Here is a 24,715-nt window from a genome sequence, read left to right on the forward strand (position 1 = left end):
TCTAAAGTTTACTCAGAAGTGTGAATTCATATGGAACAAACATTTGAGGCAACATTACTACTAGCCAGTTTCCCAAATCAACAACACACTTTGTTTTGAGCCACAATGATTAATCTATTAGAATTCTAATATTCCTCAAACAAATCTTAAATCATTTATTGACTCTATGAAGAAAGAAAATAGTTCTAAATTCTTTTGAAAATGGTCTTACCACCAAGAAACATCCAATTCATTAAATTAGAAACTCTCAATTTTAGGAAAGACTATTTTAATCCCAATATTCACTGACCTATTATCATTCATATTTTCTGCATATGCTGCAAAACTAAAATCCCTTCTTACCCATTAACTAAAAGCACTCTATTTCAACTTTTGAATCATACATGCTTAACATAATTTCCATTTTTACAACAAATCTTCACCAAAACAAAAATCCACTTTCTTTTTTTCAGTGATAGGGATCAAACCCACAACCTTATATATGTTAAGTAAGGGCTCTACAACTGAGCACTCTCCAAAAATCCACTTTTATTTATAGAATCCACGCTCCTAAAAATTGGTATTTATAAAAATTTTCTCTAATGAATTCATAAAGTGGATATTTTACTTGTTTTGTTAATTACATATTAACAAGGTAAGAACATTTCATATGTATTTTTTAAATTATCTCATTTTTGTAGTGATAAGCCTCTTCCTTTACAAAAAATAAGTAATCATTATTTCTGATTTGTTAAAATTCCTAAGAAATTCATAAGAAAGAAAAGGGGGGCTGGGACTGGGGCTCAGCGGTAGAGCACTTGCCTTGCATATGTGAGGCACTGGGTTCAATCCTCAGCACCATATAAAAATAAATAAATAAAATAAAGGTATTGTGTTCATTCATAAACTAAACAAAACATTTTTAGAAAGAAAGGAAGGAAGGAAGGACGGAAGGAAGGAAGGAAGGAAGGAAGGAAGGAAGGAAGGAAGGAAGGAAGGAAGGAAAGGGTATCTTGGCTTGTTTTCCCTTTTCACAGGTACTGGAAGTATATTCTTCTCAATGCTACTTGGTGGTTATACTGACCACTTGACTGGACAACTCAAATTCTACTACATCCTTTCTTTAGTGGCAAATGAACACTTTCAACTTCACTTAATATATCCATTTTAGATCTCACTACTACTTCAAATATAATATATCCAAAACCAAACTCATAATCATTCTCAATATTTCCCCACCAAACACAGATCTTCTTACAGCTCTTTTTTCTGCTATAATGGTTAAGTTACCAAATCAACCAGGTTTCAAAATCCTTTTTTTCTGGGGCCCTCTCTTGTAACACATCCTTTCAATTCTATGCTTTTCTATTTCTACTGCTGCAATCCCTCATTACTTCATTGCTGGAACTACTGATAAAAATTCCTGATTTTCCTTCTTCTGGTCTCTTCACTTTCAATTACATACAGACTTGCCAGATTAATATTCCTAAAAACAAATCCTTAATGACTCTACTTCCCTACTAGAAAGACCCCTTTGCCTAGCAAATATATTAAAATTTTCAAACCAGAAAATCAATGTCCTTTTACATCAACTACGCTTCAGTCAAACTGAACTCCTGTGGAATTTTATTTATCTCTCTATGAAGGTAAATATCTACTAGCTACTACAGCTAATTTAATGTAGTTCTTACTCCCCCCTCATCATCTGCTGGCTATTTAAGGGCAGGAACCATATCTTAATATCTCCCCACAAAAAAATAACACAGCAAGTAAGTAGTGTTTATGAAGGAAGGAAACTAAGACTTAAAAAACAAACAAACCCCAAAAAAGCTCATTAAATTTAGGCTACGATAGTGTTTCAATTCTCGTTTCTACAGTCTTTCCAGAATTGGTACATACAATAAAATCTATTAATTACCTGTTATTACATTTATATCTGGGTACTGGTTTTCACATAGAACAACAGCTTTGCTATCCCTCTCAAAAGCCTCTCGAAGTTCTTTCTTGACTGCTGCTGAACCACATAATCGATACAGGCCTACTACCTAGAAATAAAATTATGGCCACATTATGTTGTATTTAATAAAGAAACAATATAATAGTACAATATAAATCACACAAACTTAGCAATCACATTTGTTCTGATCGCATGTAATTATAATACCTCCAAGACAGCTATTGAAGTCTCAACATGGACAATGTTGTTTAGTTTTAAAAAATCCTATTTTTTCATTTCAAACAATATAGTATGATTTCTGCATTCTCAGTAATCTTAAGAAAGAGGTGCAATCTCTTCTCTTCATACTGTCCAACCAGTATCTCCATACCAAGCACGTACCATTTCACATCTTTTGCCCTAGACTGATATAATGCAATACCACAATTAAACAATGGTTTTAGAGTTGTAAAGCTCCCCTGTCACTCTTTACTGGTAAACTTGGGCAGGTTATTTAATCTCTTTAAGACTCAGTTTCCTTATTCATAAAATAATTATATAGTTCAAACGAGAAGCCAGTATGCTATTTGTATAAAGTTTTCTAAGGAAAAAAAACAAAAAGATTTTCAGGAAGAAATAAAAGCCAAATTAGGGGGAATTTTACTTATGAAATTGATTATAACGTAACAGAAGAAATTTAATCAATACAGTAAAGATAAAATAAAACCTCTAGTTTAAAATTTATGTAAGTTGCATAAGTACTATTCAATCCAATAACCTACAATGAAAGATTTGTTTTTAAAAAACAGTTCATACAGATTCTGAAATACTAAGTCTTAAGAAGTTCACTATAAATTCACGGAGAAGAAACCAGAATGGTTGCTATAAGGAAAAAACCAGCCTAACTGCTATAAGAGTTCTTTGAAAGAATAAACTTCAAGAATATTAAGGAAAATAAGTGGTTGTCACCTATACTTCCACGTCAAAGACTATTTAGAAATCTCAGTCATCTTGGATTGAAGGAAGAGTTATAGAGAAAGAAATTATTTTAAGACAGAAATAAAGCAAAGCCTCAAGAATTTGAACTAGGAATCACTATAAAATGTTATAAATGATCTACAAGAAGGTATACTCAAATTAAATTTCTGGGTTTACTTGTGACTTAACCTCTTAAGTCATGGAAAAACTGATACCACTAATAAAAGCAAGACAAAAGAAAAAAAAAAAAAACCCTGACAGACTATAACAGAGAAGATGGGTTTTAATGTGGGAAAGTATCAATAATGGATGCAGGGAAATGTTGTCCAAAATGTTTGAAATGATAAGCTCTAAGTATTAACTGAAAGACAGTAAAAAAAACTAAAACTATTTGTACAAGACAGTAATGCAAAGTGTTGTTACATTCAAAAGGATCAACATATGGGAAACTAAGAAACATGGACTAGGAAAAATATTGAAGTTTCTCCTCTTAACCATATTCCTGATGCATTTATGTTGAGAATAGCATTTGTTAGGCTAGTTGCATCATCTCAAGAAAGACAAGGTAAAAATGTAGATAGGCTATTAAATAGGCTCAAAGAAAATCCTTCCACAATAGAAGAAACTAACTTGATTATAGCCCTTGTGGTATAGGCACATTTAAGTGTCATAAAATCCTATAATAAGGATGTGCCTCCTTGAACTTGAGAAGGAAATGAACCTAGAGCAAATTTAAGGAAGTACTACTTAAACAGTAGACAACAAATTAACATAACATTTTACCTCCCAAAACTGAACTACAACATAGCCTTTAAATGGATGAATAAAAAAATTAAGATCGAATATAGGTATTTCAAGGATAGGGCATTTTAGGATATATTCCTAAATTAAGAATGCTGACTTCTTGAATCAAATTCATGAAGTATACATGCTCAATTTCTCTATCAGAGCCAGAATCTATACTGGATGAGCCATAAGTATCAGTAATTTTTCCCACTGGAATCAGAAGACAGAATATAGCTGCATTCAAAGTATTTAGATGATGTAAAAGCCCACGCCGCAAACTATTTTTATATGAATATAAAAACTTTATTTTCACAGTGAAAAAACAAGAATAATAACTGACAAAAAGGTAAATAAACTTTAAGAAACATGGTAGCCTGTAAAATGTAGAACAAGCCTACTTGTATGTGCGCATGCACGCAAGCGAGCATGCACACATAGGTGGAAAAGCAGCAAGGAAGAGAAATCAAAAAATGTTTTTAAAAAATACAGTTTCAAGGGGCTGGGACTGTAGCTCAATGGTAGAGCACTTGCCTCGCACATGTGAGGCCCTGGATTCGATCCTCAGCACCACATAATAATAAATAAATAAAGATATTGTGTTCATCTACAATTAAAAAAAAATTTTTAAAGTATGGTTTCAAATGCCCAACTGTAAAACATTTTAGTTTGCAGAAAATCTTTAAAATAAACCTTTTTAGAATCTTTCAGTAAAGAAATAAAAAGCATTGCTAGAAATGTTTTCTTAGTGCTCAAAAAAGTAATTAACAGTCTTTACATACCTGCTCTTTATATCTCAAAAAATAAACTGTAAAATACAATCCACTTGAGTTACTTATTATAATATTCAATTGTAAAATTTTCTGCTTAATCTAGCTTTAAAGTCTGCCCCATCTCTGAACTTTCTGCATACTAACAGGGTGGGGGGGGGAATGGAGGAAAAAAAGAGAAGCTTAAGAAAGAAAAGTAATTAAGAGAAAAAAAACTGGACTGTAAAGTCAAGTCCTCACTCTCACATCAACAACACATACTAGAGACAGAATTATGTATAAAATTTAGATGACCTCCCTCTTATCATTAGAAATGACTGGATCCATTTTTATAAATATAAGCAAATAAGAACCATAAGGATTAAGTGATTTGCCCAACATCACACAGTTAAGTAATAACAGTAGAGAAACCGGAATCCAGGTCCTCTGGATCTTAAGACAATACTCCACAAATGTATAGTTTCCACATTAAGTTCAAGGTGAGATGTTTTAAATGAAGACATAATATTTCAGATTTCATGATATTTACCCTTATTGTCTTTTGAGTCAATGTAAATTTGGGTGACTAAAGCAGAATTATCTCAGAACATTATGATTCTTATTATATCACAAGAATTTATGTGTCAAAAATTAATATAAATACTTTTTATATCTCAATAATATCCTCAGTCATATACTGTTTTTCATTGTCATACTCCATACCTATAAATGAACATAAAGAAAGACAAGGTATATTAACTGGCTAAGATTGTTACATACCTTGTTGCAAATAATGCCAGGGTTTTGTTTCTTTCTTTTAATAGGTTGCCTTTCCTTTATTATTTAAAAGGAAATGAGAGGTGTTCTTATAAGTAAGAACTCTCCTCATCCTACATGCTATATGACTTTCTAAGAACGGGACTATTAAGAGTAGGGAAAAAGTGGATAGAGTTAATGTGAGGAGTGACCAAGTTTATAGGATTCAGTATTAGAACTTTCTGTCATAAACTGTCAAACCATGTTATCAGCTTTAGCTTTTCCTAGCATTGCACTTACAAAGCAATCTTGATGCCTAGTTATAAAACCCATGTAGTTCCGTAACACAACATAAGCTCTGATCTAGTAAGCTCTGAAATCACTGATAACATAGGTTAAGGTAATGAATTATACTCTAAACAGTGATGTAATAAAACAAACAACAGAAATAGGAAAATGTCTAAACTATTTTTTTACCTTACCTAAATTCCTTCCCCCAAGACTCAAAATTAGACAATCAATTCATCAATCAATAAAGGATAGTAGAAAAATGCAGTGAAATATACCTGACAGCCTCTCTTTTCAATTTCCATAATACATTTCTGTATCAGGAGTGGCACCATCAATCCTACATTTTCTTTTTCTACAACTTTTTGAATGTCAACACCAAATATTACCGATTCTCGATTTTTATCTAGTCCATGAAGAGAATTTTCCCACTGTTCCATAAGAGTCATTTTCACATAGATAAGACCTCTAGGTTCAAGTTTGACAGCCAATTGATGTGTCTTTGTCACTCTGAATAAGGTGGGAAGAACAACAGTTCCATGACAGCACACTCTATTCTTTCTTGGAGTGGGTTCCCAACTAAATACTACTAGTTTTAAATGTTGTGCATTTTCAATTTCTATATTGAAAGTGTGATCCATGTCTAAAAATGTGGTTCGACATGTGAGCAAAGCTGTTCTTGCTTTGTTTACTGAATCTACCTGAATTGCACAAAAGACATCTTTTGAATCTATCCGTGGTGGTTTTAAATCCTCAGCACCATAGAAATGCACACTCATGAGCCCAGATATGTACTGTGAACACTTGGGTTGATCAGAAAAGTTATAATGTCTAAAAGCATCTATGTCTATTTCATTTTTACTACAACTGTTTGGAATTATTTCTTTTCCTTTTCCAAATTTGCTTTCAGATCCATGTTTGCTAGATTTAGTTATAAGTTCAGGTGAGTCTCCATCACTGAGGTAACCACCTTTGCAGGAATACTTCAAACTCATGGAGGTTTTCTTCTGGTAGCTGTGCTGAGAAGATACAGTGGTATCAAGATGGTACCGGCTTATGACATTCCTCTTGGCAGCTGTGGTAGTGTTTCCAGAAGGTAAAATAACAGTATGATTAATTTCTCGACAGTTATATTTAGACAAGGAAGGAGAATTATCTGGACTGTTTACATAATTCAGGGTTCCCTTAACACCTAGCTTTCGGCTAAATTCTGGCAATCTTTTCATTTTCATGGAAAGTTTCCTCACAGTTCGTGGAGATTTTATTTTATCTGGTAAAGACCAATTAATTGAACTGCCTTTTTTCACAGGGCTAGGGCTTGGAGAGGATGGTTCCATAACTCCCAATTCAGTCCTACTTGTAGCAGCTAAGATTCCAGGACCTTTAAAAAAGAAAGAAAGAAAAATATTATAAAAAGATATGTTTTGATTTTTCTTACTCCTATTTTATAAACCACCAACTAAACAAGGTCTCACACGGATAGGAATACTTCCCTTGTTTCATCTCAATGGGGAGATTAGTTTGAAGTTCAGGTCAGTCTTCATCTTCATGTTCAAAGCAGAATATCAAGATCTCCAGATGGTATACAGTACAAAGAAGCATCTCCCTCTCCATCTGCTATTCTGAAGACTTGGAGGAAGGGTAATGCAGATTCCTTTTTAACATTTCCCACTACAATATACTCCAGTGAGCATATTATATATTAGAAACTAGGAAAGCTTCTTATTTTAAAATGTTAGAAATGCTATACTAATAAGAATGTTTCTTCTATATTTATAATCTTATAAAGCTAAATGTTACCACTTAGCAGAGCTAGTTTTTTAAAAAGCTAAAAACAAAATAAATCTGTAATTTTGATAGCTGAGATGCTCCTTGTTCTAAAATTCTATTAGAATGTGTCACCAAAGTTTATGTAGAGCTATCTAGTCAATCAAGAATAACAGAATATTGAATATCATAAATGTAACTGAATAATTTTAAAAACTGTTAAGAAATCTTCCTTATTGTGTTATTTGTATACAATAATTCCACAACTTCAAATGTTAGTTATGGTCTTTAACTGCAACAGAGATATAAGTTTTCTTGCAATTTTTAGTTTTCATAGACAGTACAAATAAAGTAAATATCAGCCTAAACTACATATTTACAGATTAGCCACTACAAATATTTTGGTGGAAATAATACTAAAAGTAGTTTAATATTAATAAATTATTAATATTTCATTATGATTAAGCAATGCCAACTGACATTTATTGAGCTACTTAATATGTGTAGTCACTTATTTAATTTTCATAGTAACCCTGTGAGTTAAAACCATTAGCACCACATTCTCCAGATAAGTACTCTCAGGCACAGAGCTGAGTAATTTAAGATCACAAAGTTGGCAGGTGGTAGAACCAGGATCCAAGCCAAAACATTGGTTTTCAGAGTCTATGCTTTTAAATATTATACTTTCAGCTCCTCCATCTTTCTACACACTTTTTTGTCCAGCCATACATATTAAACAGATTTTAAAGACTTTTTCTCGACTATTATTAAAATTTTCCATAACTTCCTCAGCTTAAAAAATGGTCAAAAAATACATTTAATTTTTAAATTTGTACTTGTTCATAGTAAATTTTCAAACTAATAATACAGATTAAAAATATCTTCTAGAGCTGAGGTTGTGGCTCAGTGGTAGAGTGCTTTCCTTGGCATGAGTGAGGTACTGGGTTCAATTTTCAACACCACATATAAATAAAGAAAGAAAATAAAGTTTTTTCAAATCTTCTAAAACCTGATATATAAATTCTAACTTTTCCTGTAAAGAAGCAATCTAATCCCAATTATATAATTTTTTTCAATTTTTTTCATATAACCATTCTTATAGAGGAAGATCTAATAACTTCAAAATCAGAAGTTATTCTATAAAAAAAGATCAACAAATTAAATGACCTTTCTTTAAAGTATTAATATAACATTCTCCCTCCACTCACTCTGTGCGTCCACACAGAGAATTAGTTTCTTTATAGACAGAGTACTATTTTAAGTATGCCTCCTGGGCCTTTCTGATAAACAGCTATTAAGAAATAAAGTGTGTGATAAACTGGACAAAGCATCCTCTATGTTGCAAATCACAGCACAATTCTACTGGCTTACTTGTTTAAAACATTCTACAGAAATCAGGGTCCTGCTTTACAAACATTAATCTATTTTTGTCACAGCCTAGGAAAACCAACCAGTATATTAAACTGTTGTAGATTTTATTAAATTGCTAAGGAATTTAACATACTGACTCCTTTTACATATTGTAAATAAATAATTCCAACTGAAGTCTTTAATTGTTAAAATGAAATACTGTACATGTTAGCAACTTCTATTATAGACAAGAGTGTATTTATTAAAACAAAGACTTTTTGTTTTAATAAAATCCAACAGCTGAAATATTACCAAATTCCACAATCCTTTAAAATTAAACTAGAACTACACTAATCAAATCACAGAATAGCTATATACAGCAAGCACACACACACACACACAAAAAAAAAAAAAAATCCTTAAACAGAAATTTATGTACCAGGCTTGAGTCAAGAGAAAATGATAGACTCCTTCAACACCAGGAACAGTAACTGGCACAAAGCATGAACTCAACATTTGTTGAATAAATGAAGGCATCAATCAACCAATTATTATTTGACCTGTAAATTTGTAAACCTTTTTGAAACTACAATACAGAAATTAACAATAGCAAATACCAGCATAAACACCCAATAATGATACTAGTAAATAAATCCAAAAGAAGCAAAAATGATCATGATGAAAGGTTACTGCAATAGCTGTGGGCACAATCTATTAACACCAAATACCAGAAAAACAGTCAAATGAATTAGGGCCCATCAACTCAATTAAACTCAGTAAAACTTGAGAAACAATAATATTAATCTACATATAACAATGCAAGATGAAGATATAAAGAAAAAAACACAAAATCAATCAATCCATCTATACCAATCTGATTGCAATATTTACCTGGAAGTTAATAAGCATAAAACAAGTCACAGTTATGTTAGGATGATTTTTTAAATTGCTGTTCATATTTAAAGTATTTACAAATTAGCTGCCAACTTCTCAACATCATTCTGCCAATATTGCTAAGGAAAGCAGATCACATTAGGTAACCTTGCTACCAAACTAAAAAAAAAAAAAAGAAAGAAAAAGACATATACTAAACTGTATTCTTTTGATCACTTTAGGATTGTGCTTATTAGATATGAATTACATGTTTAAAAGAATGATGGTAAGAAAGGAGACATAAATAGTAGTCATTCCATACTTTTAAAAAAATTTATATGTCTATTAGTCTAAGATCATAATATGCCACAAACATTTTAAAAAATTAGTTTTAGTGTAAGAAATAAAATCAAGAATTGATAAACGTGATTGACTCAAACTAAAAAGCTTCTTCTCAAAAGAAACAATGAGGTGAAGGGAGAGCCTACATTTTGGGAGCAAATTTTCGTCACATGCATGTCAGATAGAGCACTAATCTCCAAGATATAATAAAGATCTCAAAAAAACTTAACAGCAAAAAAAAAAACAAATAACCAAATCAATAAATGGGCTAAGGAGCTAAACAGACACTTCTCAGAAAAAGGTATACAATCAGTCAACAAATATATGAAAAAAGTGTTCAAAATCTCTAATAATTAGAGAAATGCAAATCAAAACTACTCTAAGATTTCATCTCATGCCAGTCAGAATGGCAGTTATCAAGAATACAAATAACAGCAAGTGTTGGTGAGGATGTGGGGGGAAAGGCACACTCATACACTGCTGGTGGGACTGCAAATTGGTGCAACCAATCTAGAAAGCAGTATGGAGATTTCTTAGAAAACTTGGAATGGAACCACCATTTGACCCAGCTATCCCACTCCTTAGTCTATATCCAAAGGACTTAAAATCAACATACTATAATAACACAGCCACATCAATGTTTATAGCAGCTCAATTCACAGTAGCTAAACTGAGGAACCAACTTAGATGCCCTTCAATAGATGAATGGATAAAGAAACTTTAGTACACATACACAATGGAATACTATTCAGCACTAAAAGAGAATAAAATTATGGCATTTGCAGGTATATAAATGGAGTTGGAGAATACCATGCTAAGCGAAGTAAGCCAATCAGTTTACTTTGCTTTAAACTTTTTTTTCCCAAAAAGCCAAAGGCCAAATGTTCTCTCTGATAAGTGGATGCTGATCCACAAGGGAGCAGGGGATGGGAAAAATGGAGGAATTTTGATTGGACAAAGAGGAGGGAGAGGAGGGGAGGCATGGGGGAAGGAAATATGGTAGAATGAGATGGACATCATTACCCTAGGCACATGTATAACTGCCCGTATGGTATGTCACTACATTGTGTACAATCAGAGAAATGAAAAGTTGTGCTGCAATTGCGTACAATGAATCAAAATGCATTCTGCTGTCATATATACCTGATTAGAATTAATTAATTAATTGATTTTTTTAAAGGATGGCATGTAGAAGGTGGGCTGGATGTAGTTAAAAGCATAGACAAAGCATTCATAGTAATAAGAAAGAAAATATATCATAAAGTTACAAATTTCAGTGAGGGCAGTCAATGTTATGGTGAGAGAAGTGGGAGTTTTCTATTTATTTGCATTTTTCTCAATGAAATATAAAGTAAGATCTTAAACTGAGAATAAGAATTGGAAAGAAGGTAATAGGAGGGGAATGCTGAAATAAAAATTAGTTTCAGGGGAATTATATTAAAGTGTATGTCACTTTATAGATGCTACCTTTCTAACTTAGCTCTTGTCCTTATTATCTTCTTGCCTTCTCAATAACATTCCACATCCATCCCTATCTGTGATACTATAGCCTTCCCTCACACTCTACCCTGATCATAATCTGTATTCCAAATTACTATTTTATTTAGTATTTACTTCTCTTTCCATCATATTACAAAAGACACATATTTACTATAGAATTGAGTCTACAATTAGAAATGCACAGAGAAGAATGTTTTTGATTACCTTCAATCACAATACCCAGAAACAAAAACTAACCACAACGAAAACCCCCATTAACATTTTCAGTATGGCTTTCAATGTTTCTTTCAAAATTGCCAACATATAGTACACAGTTTCATAATTCACTTTTTCTCTTAATATAACATTTACTGGGCCTCCCCAAGTTGCTGAGAAAAGGATTCAAATTCAAATATTTAATTTGCAAAGTTCAGAAATCCCATCAAAGAAGTGAGAAAATTCAGGGGGATATTCAAGATGAACATCAAGCCTGCTATCCCTATGAGCAACTGGAGCTTAATCTCAAGAGAAAACTCTAGGAAGATTAATCTGCTCATAATTACCCACCCAAGAGAAAAGAGAGCTGGGGTAGTCCTATACCAACTTGTCAGTAACTGGTTGAGGAATACTCCAAGGCTGCCCTGCAGAGAGCTTCCTTGACTTCAAAGAAAGTCCTTAGGCAGAGATGCAAATACTGTGCAAGGTAGAAAAAGGCTTCCTTCATTCAAGTAGTAAATAATAAAACCCAATACATATGCACCGACAGCATCTACTACACCACACATCTTCAAATACTATGCATCATTTGAAATTCTATAAATTAAAATGACTTGATATAAAACATAAATAATTTCTATCCAGCACTTGATATTTGCAACCAAAGGTGACTCACACTGTTTCCTGGGGAGTATGTCTAGAATTAACAGAAGCATATCATAAAACTGAAGGCAAACAAGGAAGAGCAAAACCATTAAGTTCAACTATATAAAATGCTTTTTTTTAATAGATCAAAAACTGTTGAATATCAGCAATTTCTTATGGTTCAACCTAATATATATTAAACTTCAATTATTTCCTTTTGGGGTTGTATAACTATTGTAGCACCTTTTTAATCTCTTTTTTTTTTCCTTCCTTTCCTTTGCTCATGAGAAATCTTAGGCATAAGAACACAAACTAATGACTACTGGTATACTGAAAAGACAACTTTTCAGCTTTGGCCAGGCCATGTATGGGTAAATGAATGAATGAAGCAAAAAATTAGACTTACATAAAGAATATATCTTTTTCTTCTATTCCCCATGACTTCACTCTTTTCAATGAAGAGAAAAGCAATCATAAGTCTCAAAGGATAAATATACTAAATCATATCACATACCACATTACAAAACCAAGTCTGTGATAAAAATAATTAAAACACCATGTATATAAAATATTTATAAACCTGTTTTTATTTTTTAAAATATATTCACTTTATACAGAAAGTACATGAATATAATATGCATCTTCTATATTTAGCAACTGTGAAAGAATTGAAAAAGAAGAAAGAAAAGGCAGATCTATGATCATCTTTACCTGCAAAAGGAGATTTCAATATCGGACTATCCTCCACCATTAAACCTTCTTGTATCTTGTGTCCTAGCCTTTGCGTGTACTGCTGCATACATTCTGTGGAATGGATGGAATCTATAGGATTCACTTCATTTGACTGAGTGGTCTGAGTATCACCTTTGTGTTCAGAAGAGCACAACGGATCTTCAGTAGGCTGCTCTGCTTTTGTAGGGTCACTCCTAGACAATATGCTCAAACTGACAGCAGGAAACTTCAGAAGAGCAGGGTTTGGCTCATGGAAACTCAAGGCACTTGATACCCCAAGGTCATCATCCTCAGGAATGGGATTGTACCATATTTCTCCTTCATCATCTGCATCATTTTCCTCATTAAAATCTGAAGAGCAGTTTCTTGATAATGATGAGTTTGTAGCATTACACACCATATATGTACAGTATTCTTCAGATGATTTGAGGAAAGGATGTGATAGCTGATGTTTAGGAAGAGATACAGGTGAGATAGATAAATGACTCCTATCTTGGCATTTCCTATTTTCTTCTTCCAGATTCAGAGATCTCAGAGGACTTTGATATAACCAATTTCGTTTTTTTGAAACAGTGATACTGTTAAGTGGCTTATGACCTCTGAATTCAATATTATCCTTCAGATCTTCAGATTCTCTTCTCTTCATTGAAGACCCATAGACATTTTCAAATAAATCTGTTTCAAAGAAGAAAAAAAGATAGAATATAATGCCTAATATACCAGGAAATATGTCACTTCAAATCAGTAGTTAAATTTTTTTTAAAGTAGAAAAGTAATATTAATCACACAAAAAATAAAATCAAACCAGAAAAATTTTGGATTTTCCACTTAAACATGGTTGCCATTATCTAGAAATCAGACTGCTAGTATAGGTGTCATAAAATTCTAGGAAACAGAATATGCAAATTCTGATACTGCTTTTATTAAAAAACTACAGGATTAACAAAGCCTTACCCTAAGCAAAACAAATTTTATAAAAAGCTTATATAGAATGCTTTGTACACAGTATGACTAATCAATATTTGAATAATTTCCAACTCACTATTACTAGACCAAAGTCATTAGAAAGAATAAGTAATATTCCTAACTTTTCACACAAAGATTTACTTTCACTAACCTAACAAAAAAGTATACCTTACCTATTAAAATTTCAACATAACATTGGTTCCCTAACCATACAGCTCAGTAGTATCTTATGCAAAGTTTGAGTTCTATATAGCTGGAGCAAAAATTGAAATTAAGATCTCTTAAAGAGGCTGATTAGAACCAACCATGCTGTCTCACAGTAAGCACAACAGCTATTATTATTACTGGCCAGACGCAAATTTAGGCAGCAGATAAATAATGAACAAAATAATCCCTGCCCATAAGAAATTTATAGTCTACTCAAATACTCAAGATGATATACAGGTTAATACAATGTGATAATACCCTAAAAATATACATAACACTACTTTCATCTAAAAAGGAAAATTTTGTGCCTCCAAAGAGGTGTGTGAAGCAACTTCACTGACCCTTTACTGATAGTGAATAATCTAAATATAATAATAATAATAATAATTCACTACACATATGTAATGAAAACCACATTTGTATAAATCTAAGACCATGTTAGGTTTTTAAATTATGGAATTATGGCCTTATGCTATTCTGGTTGTGTACATGGTTGATTCATCTTACTGTTACCACAAATAAAAAATGATGTGGGGGGGCCAGGGTTGTGGCTCAATGGTAGAGCACTTGCTATCATGCAGGAGGCACTGGGTTCCATCCCTGGCACCACATGAAAATAAAAACAAATAAAATAAAGGTATTGTGTCCATTTACAACTAAAAAAAATTTTTTTTAAAAGATGTAATAACAGTGATAAGCACATTAAGCTATGAGAATCTTAATAACAAAATTAGTTTCACACATAACAAGATGTTAAGTAACCTTTCAACTGAAAGAAAAATCTTTAATAATGCAAAAAAAGCCCTTGTCTTTTTTAAAATCCTAAACATCTACCTAACCAATCAGATTAATTAAAACATAACAATCTTAAACACTAATTGTGTTTCAAGTTCAATTAGTTACAGAAGGGAAAGAAGCTCCATGAACTCCTACTATGTCTGCAATTTACTCACTCATCAAGTAAGTAACTATTATGTTCTAGAAATAAAGCAATAAGGAAGCCCCTAACCTCATTTTACCTCTACAACAATCTAATAAGTATAATTATTATATCATTGAAAAATATGAGGAATATGGTCAAGTCCCTAGTATTCAAAATTAAACCTAACCCTAAAACCCACATGTTTACCCCTTTCTCTATACCATGCTACCCATTAAGAACAGGGAAGCAGGTCTCTCTCAACATGAGATAGCATCACATTTACAATACAAAATGGCTGCTGATAGAGACAGGAGGATTGCAAGTTCAAAGCCAGCCTCAGAAATTTATTGAGGTGCTAAGCAACTTGGTGAGACCCTATCTCAAAATAAAATATAAAAAGGGCTGGGGATGTGGCTTAGTGGTTAAGTGCCCCTAGGTTCAATCCCCAGTAACAACAACAACAACAAAAATGGCTGCTGATAAATATTTGGAAATCTATAAAATAATAGGGGGGGGGGGGGAAACAGTCAAAACCACCAAGTTGGTAAAAGGAAGGGGCAGTACTGAAACTCTGACTTTAAACTTCATAGAAGTATACCTGGGCTGCTACCACTAAGGGATACCCATCTCCATCCCCCAGGATTGAATAAGCAAACATAACAAACACTCAACGAACATCATGAACTGATTATTTAATTTAATTAATGAAAAGGTGAAGATTTTTCTAGAGTCTTTCTTTGGTTCTATTTCCTTTACACTTTATACTTAACAACTAAAAATCAAACACATGCTCAGGAATCACTTAAGCTTCTGGATTCTCAGTTATTACATGCTTTTGCCAAGTGTACTGAAATCTAGATCAATTTTACATTTAAGCCTAAATCTCAAGCTATTATTCAATAGCTTTCAGACCTATACAGGACGTTATTTATAAGTAAATGTATATATATATAGTTTTGACATTAATTATAAATTTGAAGCAAAAGCTATAAAATTATATAACTCACTGACTAAAAATAAGCAACAGTTTATTTTATCTTATTCTCAGACAGCTCTTCAGCCCTGAAAATTTTATAGAACAAGATACATTACTTTGAGTCACAGCAGAGTTTTTTGATGTATTATACACTGTGAATGATCCTTAAACATGTCTACTTGTACTACACTTCAAAGAACTGCAATAAGGAAATAAAGCTACTAGCCTCCCATATTCAAGCAAGGTGATACTTCTATTGATACAAGTATTTAACTGGAGTATAATACTAAAAGTAATAATTATAAGCCAGACATGGTGGTATATGACAGTGACTCAGGAGGCTGAGACAGTATGATTGCAAGTTCAAAGTCAGCCTCAGAAACTTAATGAGATCCTGGCTCACAATAAAAAATATAGAGATGGTGCTAGGGTTGGGGATGTGGCTCAAGCGGTAGCGCGCTTGCCTGGCATGCGTGCGGCCCGGGTTCGATCCTCAGCACCACATACAAACAAAGATGTTGTGTCCACCGAAAACTAAAAAAATAAATAAATAAATATAAAATTCTCTCTCTCTCTCTCCCTTTCTCTCTCTCTCAAAAAAAAAAAAAAAAAAAAAAAGAACTAATACCAATACTTTTCAAGCTACTTCAGGAAATAGAAAAGGAGGGAGAACTTCCAAATTCATTCCATGAGGCCAACATCACCCTGATACCTAAACCAGACAAAGACACTTCAAAGAAAGAAAACTACAGACCAATATCTCTAATGAACCTAGATGCAAAAATCCTCAATAAAATTCTGGCCACTCGGATACAAAAACATATCAAAAAAATTGTGCACCATGATCAAGTAGGATTCATCCCTGGGATGCAAGGCTGGTTCAATATACGGAAATCAATAAATGTTATTCACCACATCAATAGACTTAAAAATAAGAACCATATGATCATCTCGATAGATGCGGAAAAAGCATTTGACAAAGTACAGCATCCCTTTATGTTCAAAACTCTAGAACAACTAGGGATAACAGGAACATACCTCAATATTGTAAAAGCAATCTATGCTAAGCCTCAGGCTAGCATCATTCTGAATGGAGAAAAATTGAAGGCATTCCCTCTAAAATCTGGAACAAGACAGGGATGCCCTCTCTCACCACTTCTGTTCAACATAGTTCTCGAAACACTGGCCAGAGCAATTAGACAGATGAAAGAAATTAAAGGCATCAAAATAGGAAAAGAAGAACTTAAATTATCACTATTTGCAGATGACATGATTCTATACCTAGCAGACCCAAAAGGGTCTACAAAGAAACTATTAGAGCTAATAAATGAATTCAGCAAAGTGGCAGGATATAAAATCAACACGCATAAATCAAAGGCATTCCTGTATATCAGCGACAAATCCTCTGAAATGGAAATGAGGACAACCACTCCATTCACAATATCTTCAAAAAAAATAAAATACTTGGGAATCAACCTAACAAAAGAGGTGAAAGACTTATACAATGAAAACTACAGAACCCTAAAGAGAGAAATAGAAGAAGATCTTAGAAGATGGAAAAATATACCCTGTTCATGGATAGGCAGAACTAACATCATCAAAATGGCGATATTACCAAAAGTTCTCTATAGGTTTAATGCAATGCCAATCAAAATCCCAATGGCATTTCTTGTAGAAATAGAGAAAGCAATCATGAAATTCATATGGAAAAATAAAAGACCCAGAATAGCAAAAACAATGCTAAGCAGGAAGTGTGAATCAGGCGGTATAGCGATACCAGACTTCAAACTATACTACAGAGCAATAGTAACAAAAACAGCATGGTACTGGTACCAAAACAGGCGGGTGGACCAATGGTACAGAATAGAGGACACAGAAACCAATCCACAAAACTACAACTACCTTATATTTGATAAAGGGGCTAAAAGCATGCAATGGAGGAAGGATAGCATCTTCAACAAATGGTGCTGGGAAAACTGGAAATCCATATGCAACAAAATGAAACTGAATCCCTTTCTCTCGCCATGCACAAAAGTGAATTCAAAATGGATCAAGGAGCTTGATATCAAATCAGAGACACGCCGTCTGATAGAAGAAAAAGTCGGCTACGATCTACATACTGTGGGGTCGGGCTCCAAATTCCTCAATAGGACACCTATAGCACAAAAGTTAATAACTAGAATCAACAAATGGGACTTACTCAAACTAAAAAGTTTTTTCTCAGCAAAAGATACAATAAGAGAGGTAAATAGAGAGCCTACATCCTGGGAACAAATCTTTACTCCTCACACTTCAGATAGAGCCCTAATATCCAGAGTATACAAAGAACTCAAAAAATTAGACAATAAGAGAACAAACAACCCAATCAACAAATGGGCCAAGGACCTGAACAGACACTTCTCAGAGGAGGACATACAATCAATCAACAAATACATGAAAAAATGCTCACCATCTCTAGCAGTCAGAGAAATGCAAATCAAAACCACCCTAAGATACCATCTCACTCCAGTTAGATTGGCAGCCATTATGAAGTCAAACAACAACAAGTGCTGGCGAGGATGTGGGGAAAAGGGTACACTTGTACATTGCTGGTGGGACTGCAAATTGGTGCAGCCAATTTGGAAAGCAGTATGGAGATTTCTTGGAAAGCTGGGAATGGAGCCACCATTTGACCCAGCTATTCCCCTTCTCGGTCTATTCCCTAAAGACCTAAAAAGAGCATGCTACAGGGACACTGCTACATCGATGTTCACAGCAGCACAATTCACAATAGCTAGACTGTGGAACCAACCTAGATGCCCTTCAATGGATGAATGGATAAAAAAAATGTGGCATTTATACACAATGGAGTATTACTCTGCATTAAAAAAATGACAAAATCATAGAATTTACAGGGAAATGGATGGCATTAGAGCAGATTATGCTAAGTGAAGCTAGCCAATCCCTAAAAAACAAATGCCAAATGTCTTCTTTGATATAAGGAGAGTAACTAAGAACAGAGTAGGGGCGAAGAGCATGAGAAGAAGATTAACATTAAACAGGGATGAGAGGTGGGAGGGAAAGGGAGAGAGAAGGGAAAGTGCATGGAAATGGAAGGAGACCCTCAGAGTTATACAAAAGTACATACAAGAGGAAGTGAGAGGAAAGGGGAAAATAATACAAGGGGGACAAACGAATGTCAGTAGAGGGGGCAGAGAGAGAAGAGGGGAGGGGAGGGGAGGGGGGATAGTAGAGGATAGGAAAGGCAGCAGAATACAACAGACACTAGTATGGCAATATGTAAATCAATGGATGTGTAACTGATGTGATTCTGCAATCTGTATATGGGGTAAAAATGGGAGCTCATAACCCACTTGAATCAAAGTGTGAAATATGATATATCAAGAACTATGTAATGTTTTGAACAGCCAACAATAAAAAATTAAAAAAAAAAAAAAAAAAAAAAGGAGAGAGATGGTGCTGTATCTCCTCAGTGGTAGAATACCCCTGGGTTCAAACCCCAGTACCACAAAAATAAATAAATAAATAATAATAATTACATTATGAGACATACTATAACTATCTTTAATGAAGCTTCAAACTACAAAAGCTTGAAATCATACAGTCTGACTGCCATTGTGATATTTCAAAATATATAATGCTAAAGTTTAAATTTATAAATAGCTATATTATTATGGTTTATGGTAAAAGCCAAATGTATTTAATTATTAAAATGAATTAAGTAACATGTTATTCAAGGCAGTAAACCTTACTTAGATAATTACTTATAAATTATATAAAAACTTCATCTTTATTTCAATTAATAAAATGGATGTCTATGTTAATTCTGTGAATATAAATTTACATAAATGAAAGCTATCTGCAATCCTCCCTTCCTTTTTTAATGCTAAAATTAATGTTTAATAGCATAAATTTAAGAGTTATCTTTTGCTTCTATATAAAGATATACAAATATATATGCTTTCACACACATACGCTTTCAGATATATAGTAATACACGAGTAAAAATTTTAAAATAAGTATGTAAGTCACAAGGCAAAAAAGTCCTTATTCTTTCAGCTCTGTTACAGTACCATATTCATATTCTAATTAGAGCCATTTATTTTGAAAATCTGTACAAAAATGCAGAATTGTAATTTCTGCAGATTTTCATTAAGAAAAATATTCTACATAGTGAACTATGAGGCAATTTTCTTTTCTTAGTCATTATTTCATAATAAATCTAGACAACTTGAAGATTTTAGTAGTGCCCCAGTCCAAAAGCAGCAATAAACTAAGAAATTATGTATTTCAACTCTTATTAAAAATGTACAGCATCTACAGACATCTTTTCTTTTTTTTTTTTAAAGAGAGAGTGAGAGTGAGAGAGAGAGAGAGAGAGGGAGAGGGAGAGGGAGAGGGAGAGAGAGAGAATTTTTTAAATATTTATTTTTTAGTTTTCGGCAGACACAACATCTTTGTTTGTATGTGGTGCTGAGGATGGAACCCGGGCCGCACACATGCCAGGAGAGCGCGCTACCGCTTGAGCCACATCCCCAGCCCCTACAGACATCTTTTCATCATTTTAAAATTTCTACTACATAAACAGTAAGGAAAATGTTTTTCTTTTTCTTTAAAAATTCTAAATAAAAGTATTCTTATGAACACTGTATCAGATATTTGAATCTATGCCTAAAATTCTCTCTCTTCCAAGATAAATCTAAAAGAAGGTAAGGCGTAAAATGAAAAGGACTGGAGCACTTTTTCTTTTTCGTCCCTTGTAACTTGCAATAAAAACCTTTAAGCAAGCTGTGTTGCTTGCTTTTGAGACAAGAAAATAGAGAAGAAAACTGTGAGACTGTTTTTAGTTTCACTAAAGTAACTGAGAAAAGCCAGAGAAGCAAGAAAAAGATGCACAAAAGAAAAAATGAGCAGAATAAATAAGTACCCCTAAAATGGATAATCTAGCTCAATTCCCAATGCTCATGGCAGTCCTCCTAAACTTCCATTCTCACTCTCCATCCAGAATCCTAATGATCTAGTGCAAAACAATATTCCACAAACCCTGCTTGCCTTCCTCTGGATAATAACAGCTAAATGCCAGGGGAAATACCAAATGGATTATCTTTATTCTTCCCCTCAACATAAAGACTGAGGCCACAGAAAATTGAATAACTTGCCCAAGGTCACAAGACTGTAAAAGGGGCAGAGTCTGACCAGAAACTCAGAATCTCTATTATGTTAACCCTCTACTATATGGCCTCCTCTCTTGCAGATTCCAAAATCTAATATTTATTGATGCAAAATGAGAGCAATATGAAGGGAACTGCAAACTCATCACATACTGTAAGCAGTGTTAAGACTGAAGCAGAAAGAACTCAAGTGCTTTAGTCTAAAGAGGTTGGTTTAAGTATGAAGTACTAGAATAAGGTAGAGTGCTTTTTCAAAACTTTGCGGAGGCTGGGAGCAGTGGTGCACTCCTGTAATCCCAGCAGCTAGGGAGGCTAAGGCAGGCAGGATTGTGAGTTCAAAGCCAGCCTCAGGAAAAACGAGACACTAAGCAACTCAGTAAGACTCTGTCTCTAAATAAAATACAAAAAGATAGAACTGGGATTGTGGCTCAGTAGTCAGGTGCCCCTGGGTTCAATCTCCAATACTAAAAAATAAAAATAAAAACTTTGGAGGACATGAAAACTCTAGAATCTCACTACTAAAAAGTGTGATCTGGGGGATGCGCACGTGTGAGGCACCAGGTTCAATCATCAGCACCATATAAAAATAAATAAAGACATTGTGTCCATCTACAACTAAAAAATATTTTTTTAAAAAAGTGTGGCCTGCCTAACAGCATCATCTACCTATACTGGAACTTTGTTAAAATGTGAAGTATCAAGTCCCAGACCACACTTATTCAAATCAGCATTTTAACAAGATTTAGGGAATCCATATGCACTTTAAGTTTGAAAAGCACTGCTCTCAAATCGTAAACCATACTTTAAACACCAAGAATCTAGAAAATAGCTTTGGTGGTTCTCAAAAAATAAACCGGCATCTCTTGGGAATCATGGATCTAGAAACAGTATTTTCAAATCAACACAACACTACTTTCTGCTGAATTTGTAATTCTAAAAGTTTTCCAGCCACCAGCAACTCCAACGTTCCATGGCACACTTCCAAAAAAAGGCAACTTGCCTCTAGAGTCACAATGGCAGACTCACATAGAGATTTAAAGGTAGAAGATTGTCAAATAATATATGTCTTTCAGAGATTATATAGCAGGAAAAGTGGAGTCAAAGTATGCTAATCATTTTTAAAAGAAAAAAAGAGTTGAAAAAACTCAACCTGATGCTTCTGAATATATTTCTGTGAACTATATGCTAATCAAAACTTATTTATAAATGTTTATATTAATAAAGAACTGTTAGCAAATAAATTAAGATTCCTTCATAATTTTAAGGCTTGCAGAAACTTGACAATATTTACTATGTGTAATGACTTTAGATTTCTTAAATAATCATCTCAATTAAGAACAAATTGGCCAATCTGTGAACACAACATACTTAACTGCATCAAATCATTGGCATTATTATACCATCAAAAGTTTTAATGGTTCTTTGTAGGAGACAGAAATGAAAATAGAAAATCACTTTTGACATCTATTTGTCATATGGTCTCAAAAATTTCAAAATAACTAATAGATTAGATATCTCTAACCCATTATATACTGTTATAAATCCCAAATATATTTATTTTGGGAGAAAAATATCCTTATGAGTAATATTACATAAAAAATATGATACAAATGTTTTAGATACTTAACATCTTTTATATAACCAAGAATGTACTCCCTCATCTGGACTGTCCAAATTGTTTTTTTAAAAACATGATTTTTTTTTATCCCTTGTGGTGAGACTGGGGATGGAACCTAGGACTGAGCATACTAAGCACATGCTCTACCACTGAACTACACCATCAATTCAAAAACATGATTCAAAACAGAATCTAAGCAATATCAATTTGAAGTAAGCAAATATTTGAAGGTAAAGGTTTAAAATGAATATAGTAATTAATTTTTCAAGCAGTCTTAAAACCTATTCTAGGATTCCCCCATCTTTGCAATTTTGAAGAAGTTATTTATCCCTCTACACCTTGTCGAAATTCCATTCATCTCCTCAATTCAAGCAACTTGATGGTAATACAACAAACCTCTAAAGAACTCTGGAGTCTTTTTTACCTTACATAAATAGGGGTTATTTAGTCATGAGACCTGAGGTTTAATTCACATAAGAGTCTGATTCCATACGCTAGGAGAGACACCTCAGAAAAACTACTTAACCTTTATGTTCCTTTTGTTGTTCTTAAGTAATAATTGTCAAATCTCCATATTTTGGGGTGGAAAGGTTTAAAATTTATATAAGAATCATATAAACTACCCAGAATGGCTATAGTAAAACCAACTAACCTTCATTAAAAAAATTTTTTTTTTTACAAATACTCTCCAAATCTATATTAGATAAATAAACACTACACAAATTATTTTCATGTTTTCTAAAAGATGAATTCATGATGTGAAAGGAAGTTGTTTAAATCAAAGATTATGGTAGCTTTTGCATAGAGTTCTTATAAAATAAAATACTATCACAAAGAAATTCTAATATTTCATTTTAATTTCTTTTAAAGTTGTTAGCATTTTCATAATTACAGTCTTAATAAAAAATTCACTGCATTCATTCTTAAAGGAAATATTTTCATTTGTTAACTCCTTTATTAGTGAAGGCATTAAAAGCTAACAGGTGGTAAATATTTTACCTCTGCAACAAAAAGGTAAAAGCATTTGACTAAAGATACAGGTTTCTGATTATGGCTGAAATTTAACTATCATACAAAGAGTTAATGAACCAAGATCAAAGGAGGTAAAACTAATGTAGTAATAAAGTATAATAAGTGATTACAAATATTTTATTCCTGGAAATGCACATTTTAATGTGAATGTAGTATAAAGTAAACCTGTCTTCACAAAGACACTCTACTATTTCTTTTATTCAAGTGAAACAGAATATTTAAACTTGAGGATAAAGTTTGACAGGCATTAGACTTAAAGATCCAAAAAACATTTAACTTTGCATATAATTTAAATGAATCATTTGATTTATCATCATTGGTTGATTAGAAGTTGTTAAATTTTTATTTCTTCTCATTGTTGTCTGTACAATGGTTAATGTGTATTAACCCAATCCTGGGCACTTGTAATTCTTACCACAAATACTAAGACTACATTTTACATTTCAATATTTAATGTTTTTAAAAATATTACTAACACGTAGGTCTTTATGTTCACTGATATTTTTATATTTTAAATGTAGTTCAAAAAGCCATGTTGTTTTGTTCTGTTTCAGAAAGAATATTTGTTATTTACAACATAATTAAGAGATTCCTAGAATTGATAACCTAAACCTCCAGAGATAACTGAAAACCATGCACATTCAAAATAAGGAGCATAATGATATAAGAACAAATATACATTTCAAAAAACTAATTTACTTCTAATATGAATAGTTTATAAGTTTACAAATAATTTTAAGTGCCTGAAATTTTTTTAAAGTACCTTATGGACATTTTTCTTTTGATTACAATACCACTATCCTTGATTTTCCAATATTCCACAATAAAAACATCACTCACCTCGTTGGAGTTTGTTGGTGTGAAGAAGATGTGAAACGCTACCTGACTAAAAAGAAACTTTACTCATACCTTTAGTTTGTTTTGGTTGTGGTTGTGTGTGTGTCTGGTGT

General features: G+C 33.0%; 1 protein-coding gene across 2 annotated transcripts in view; it reads right to left on the reverse strand.

The window, feature by feature from the left end:
• Syde2 (synapse defective Rho GTPase homolog 2) overlaps positions 1 to 24,715 on the reverse strand; it is a 44,525-nt gene that overhangs the window by 17,850 nt on the left and 1,960 nt on the right. For both annotated transcript variants that reach the window (XM_046443265.2, XM_046443266.2), the window contains exons 2-4: positions 12,853 to 13,548; positions 5,748 to 6,850; positions 1,898 to 2,024 (exon numbers count right to left, since the gene is read on the reverse strand). In XM_046443265.2, coding sequence (XP_046299221.1) covers positions 1,898 to 2,024; positions 5,748 to 6,850; positions 12,853 to 13,548 — 1,926 coding nt within the window. The remainder of the gene's footprint in view (positions 1 to 1,897; positions 2,025 to 5,747; positions 6,851 to 12,852; positions 13,549 to 24,715) is intronic.

Source organism: Marmota monax, unplaced genomic scaffold (genome assembly GCF_021218885.2).
Source record: "Marmota monax isolate L192 unplaced genomic scaffold, Marmota_monax_Labrador192_F-V1.1 WCK01_AAM20220418_F8-fsc00046, whole genome shotgun sequence".
Classification (NCBI taxonomy): Eukaryota; Metazoa; Chordata; class Mammalia; order Rodentia; family Sciuridae; genus Marmota; species Marmota monax.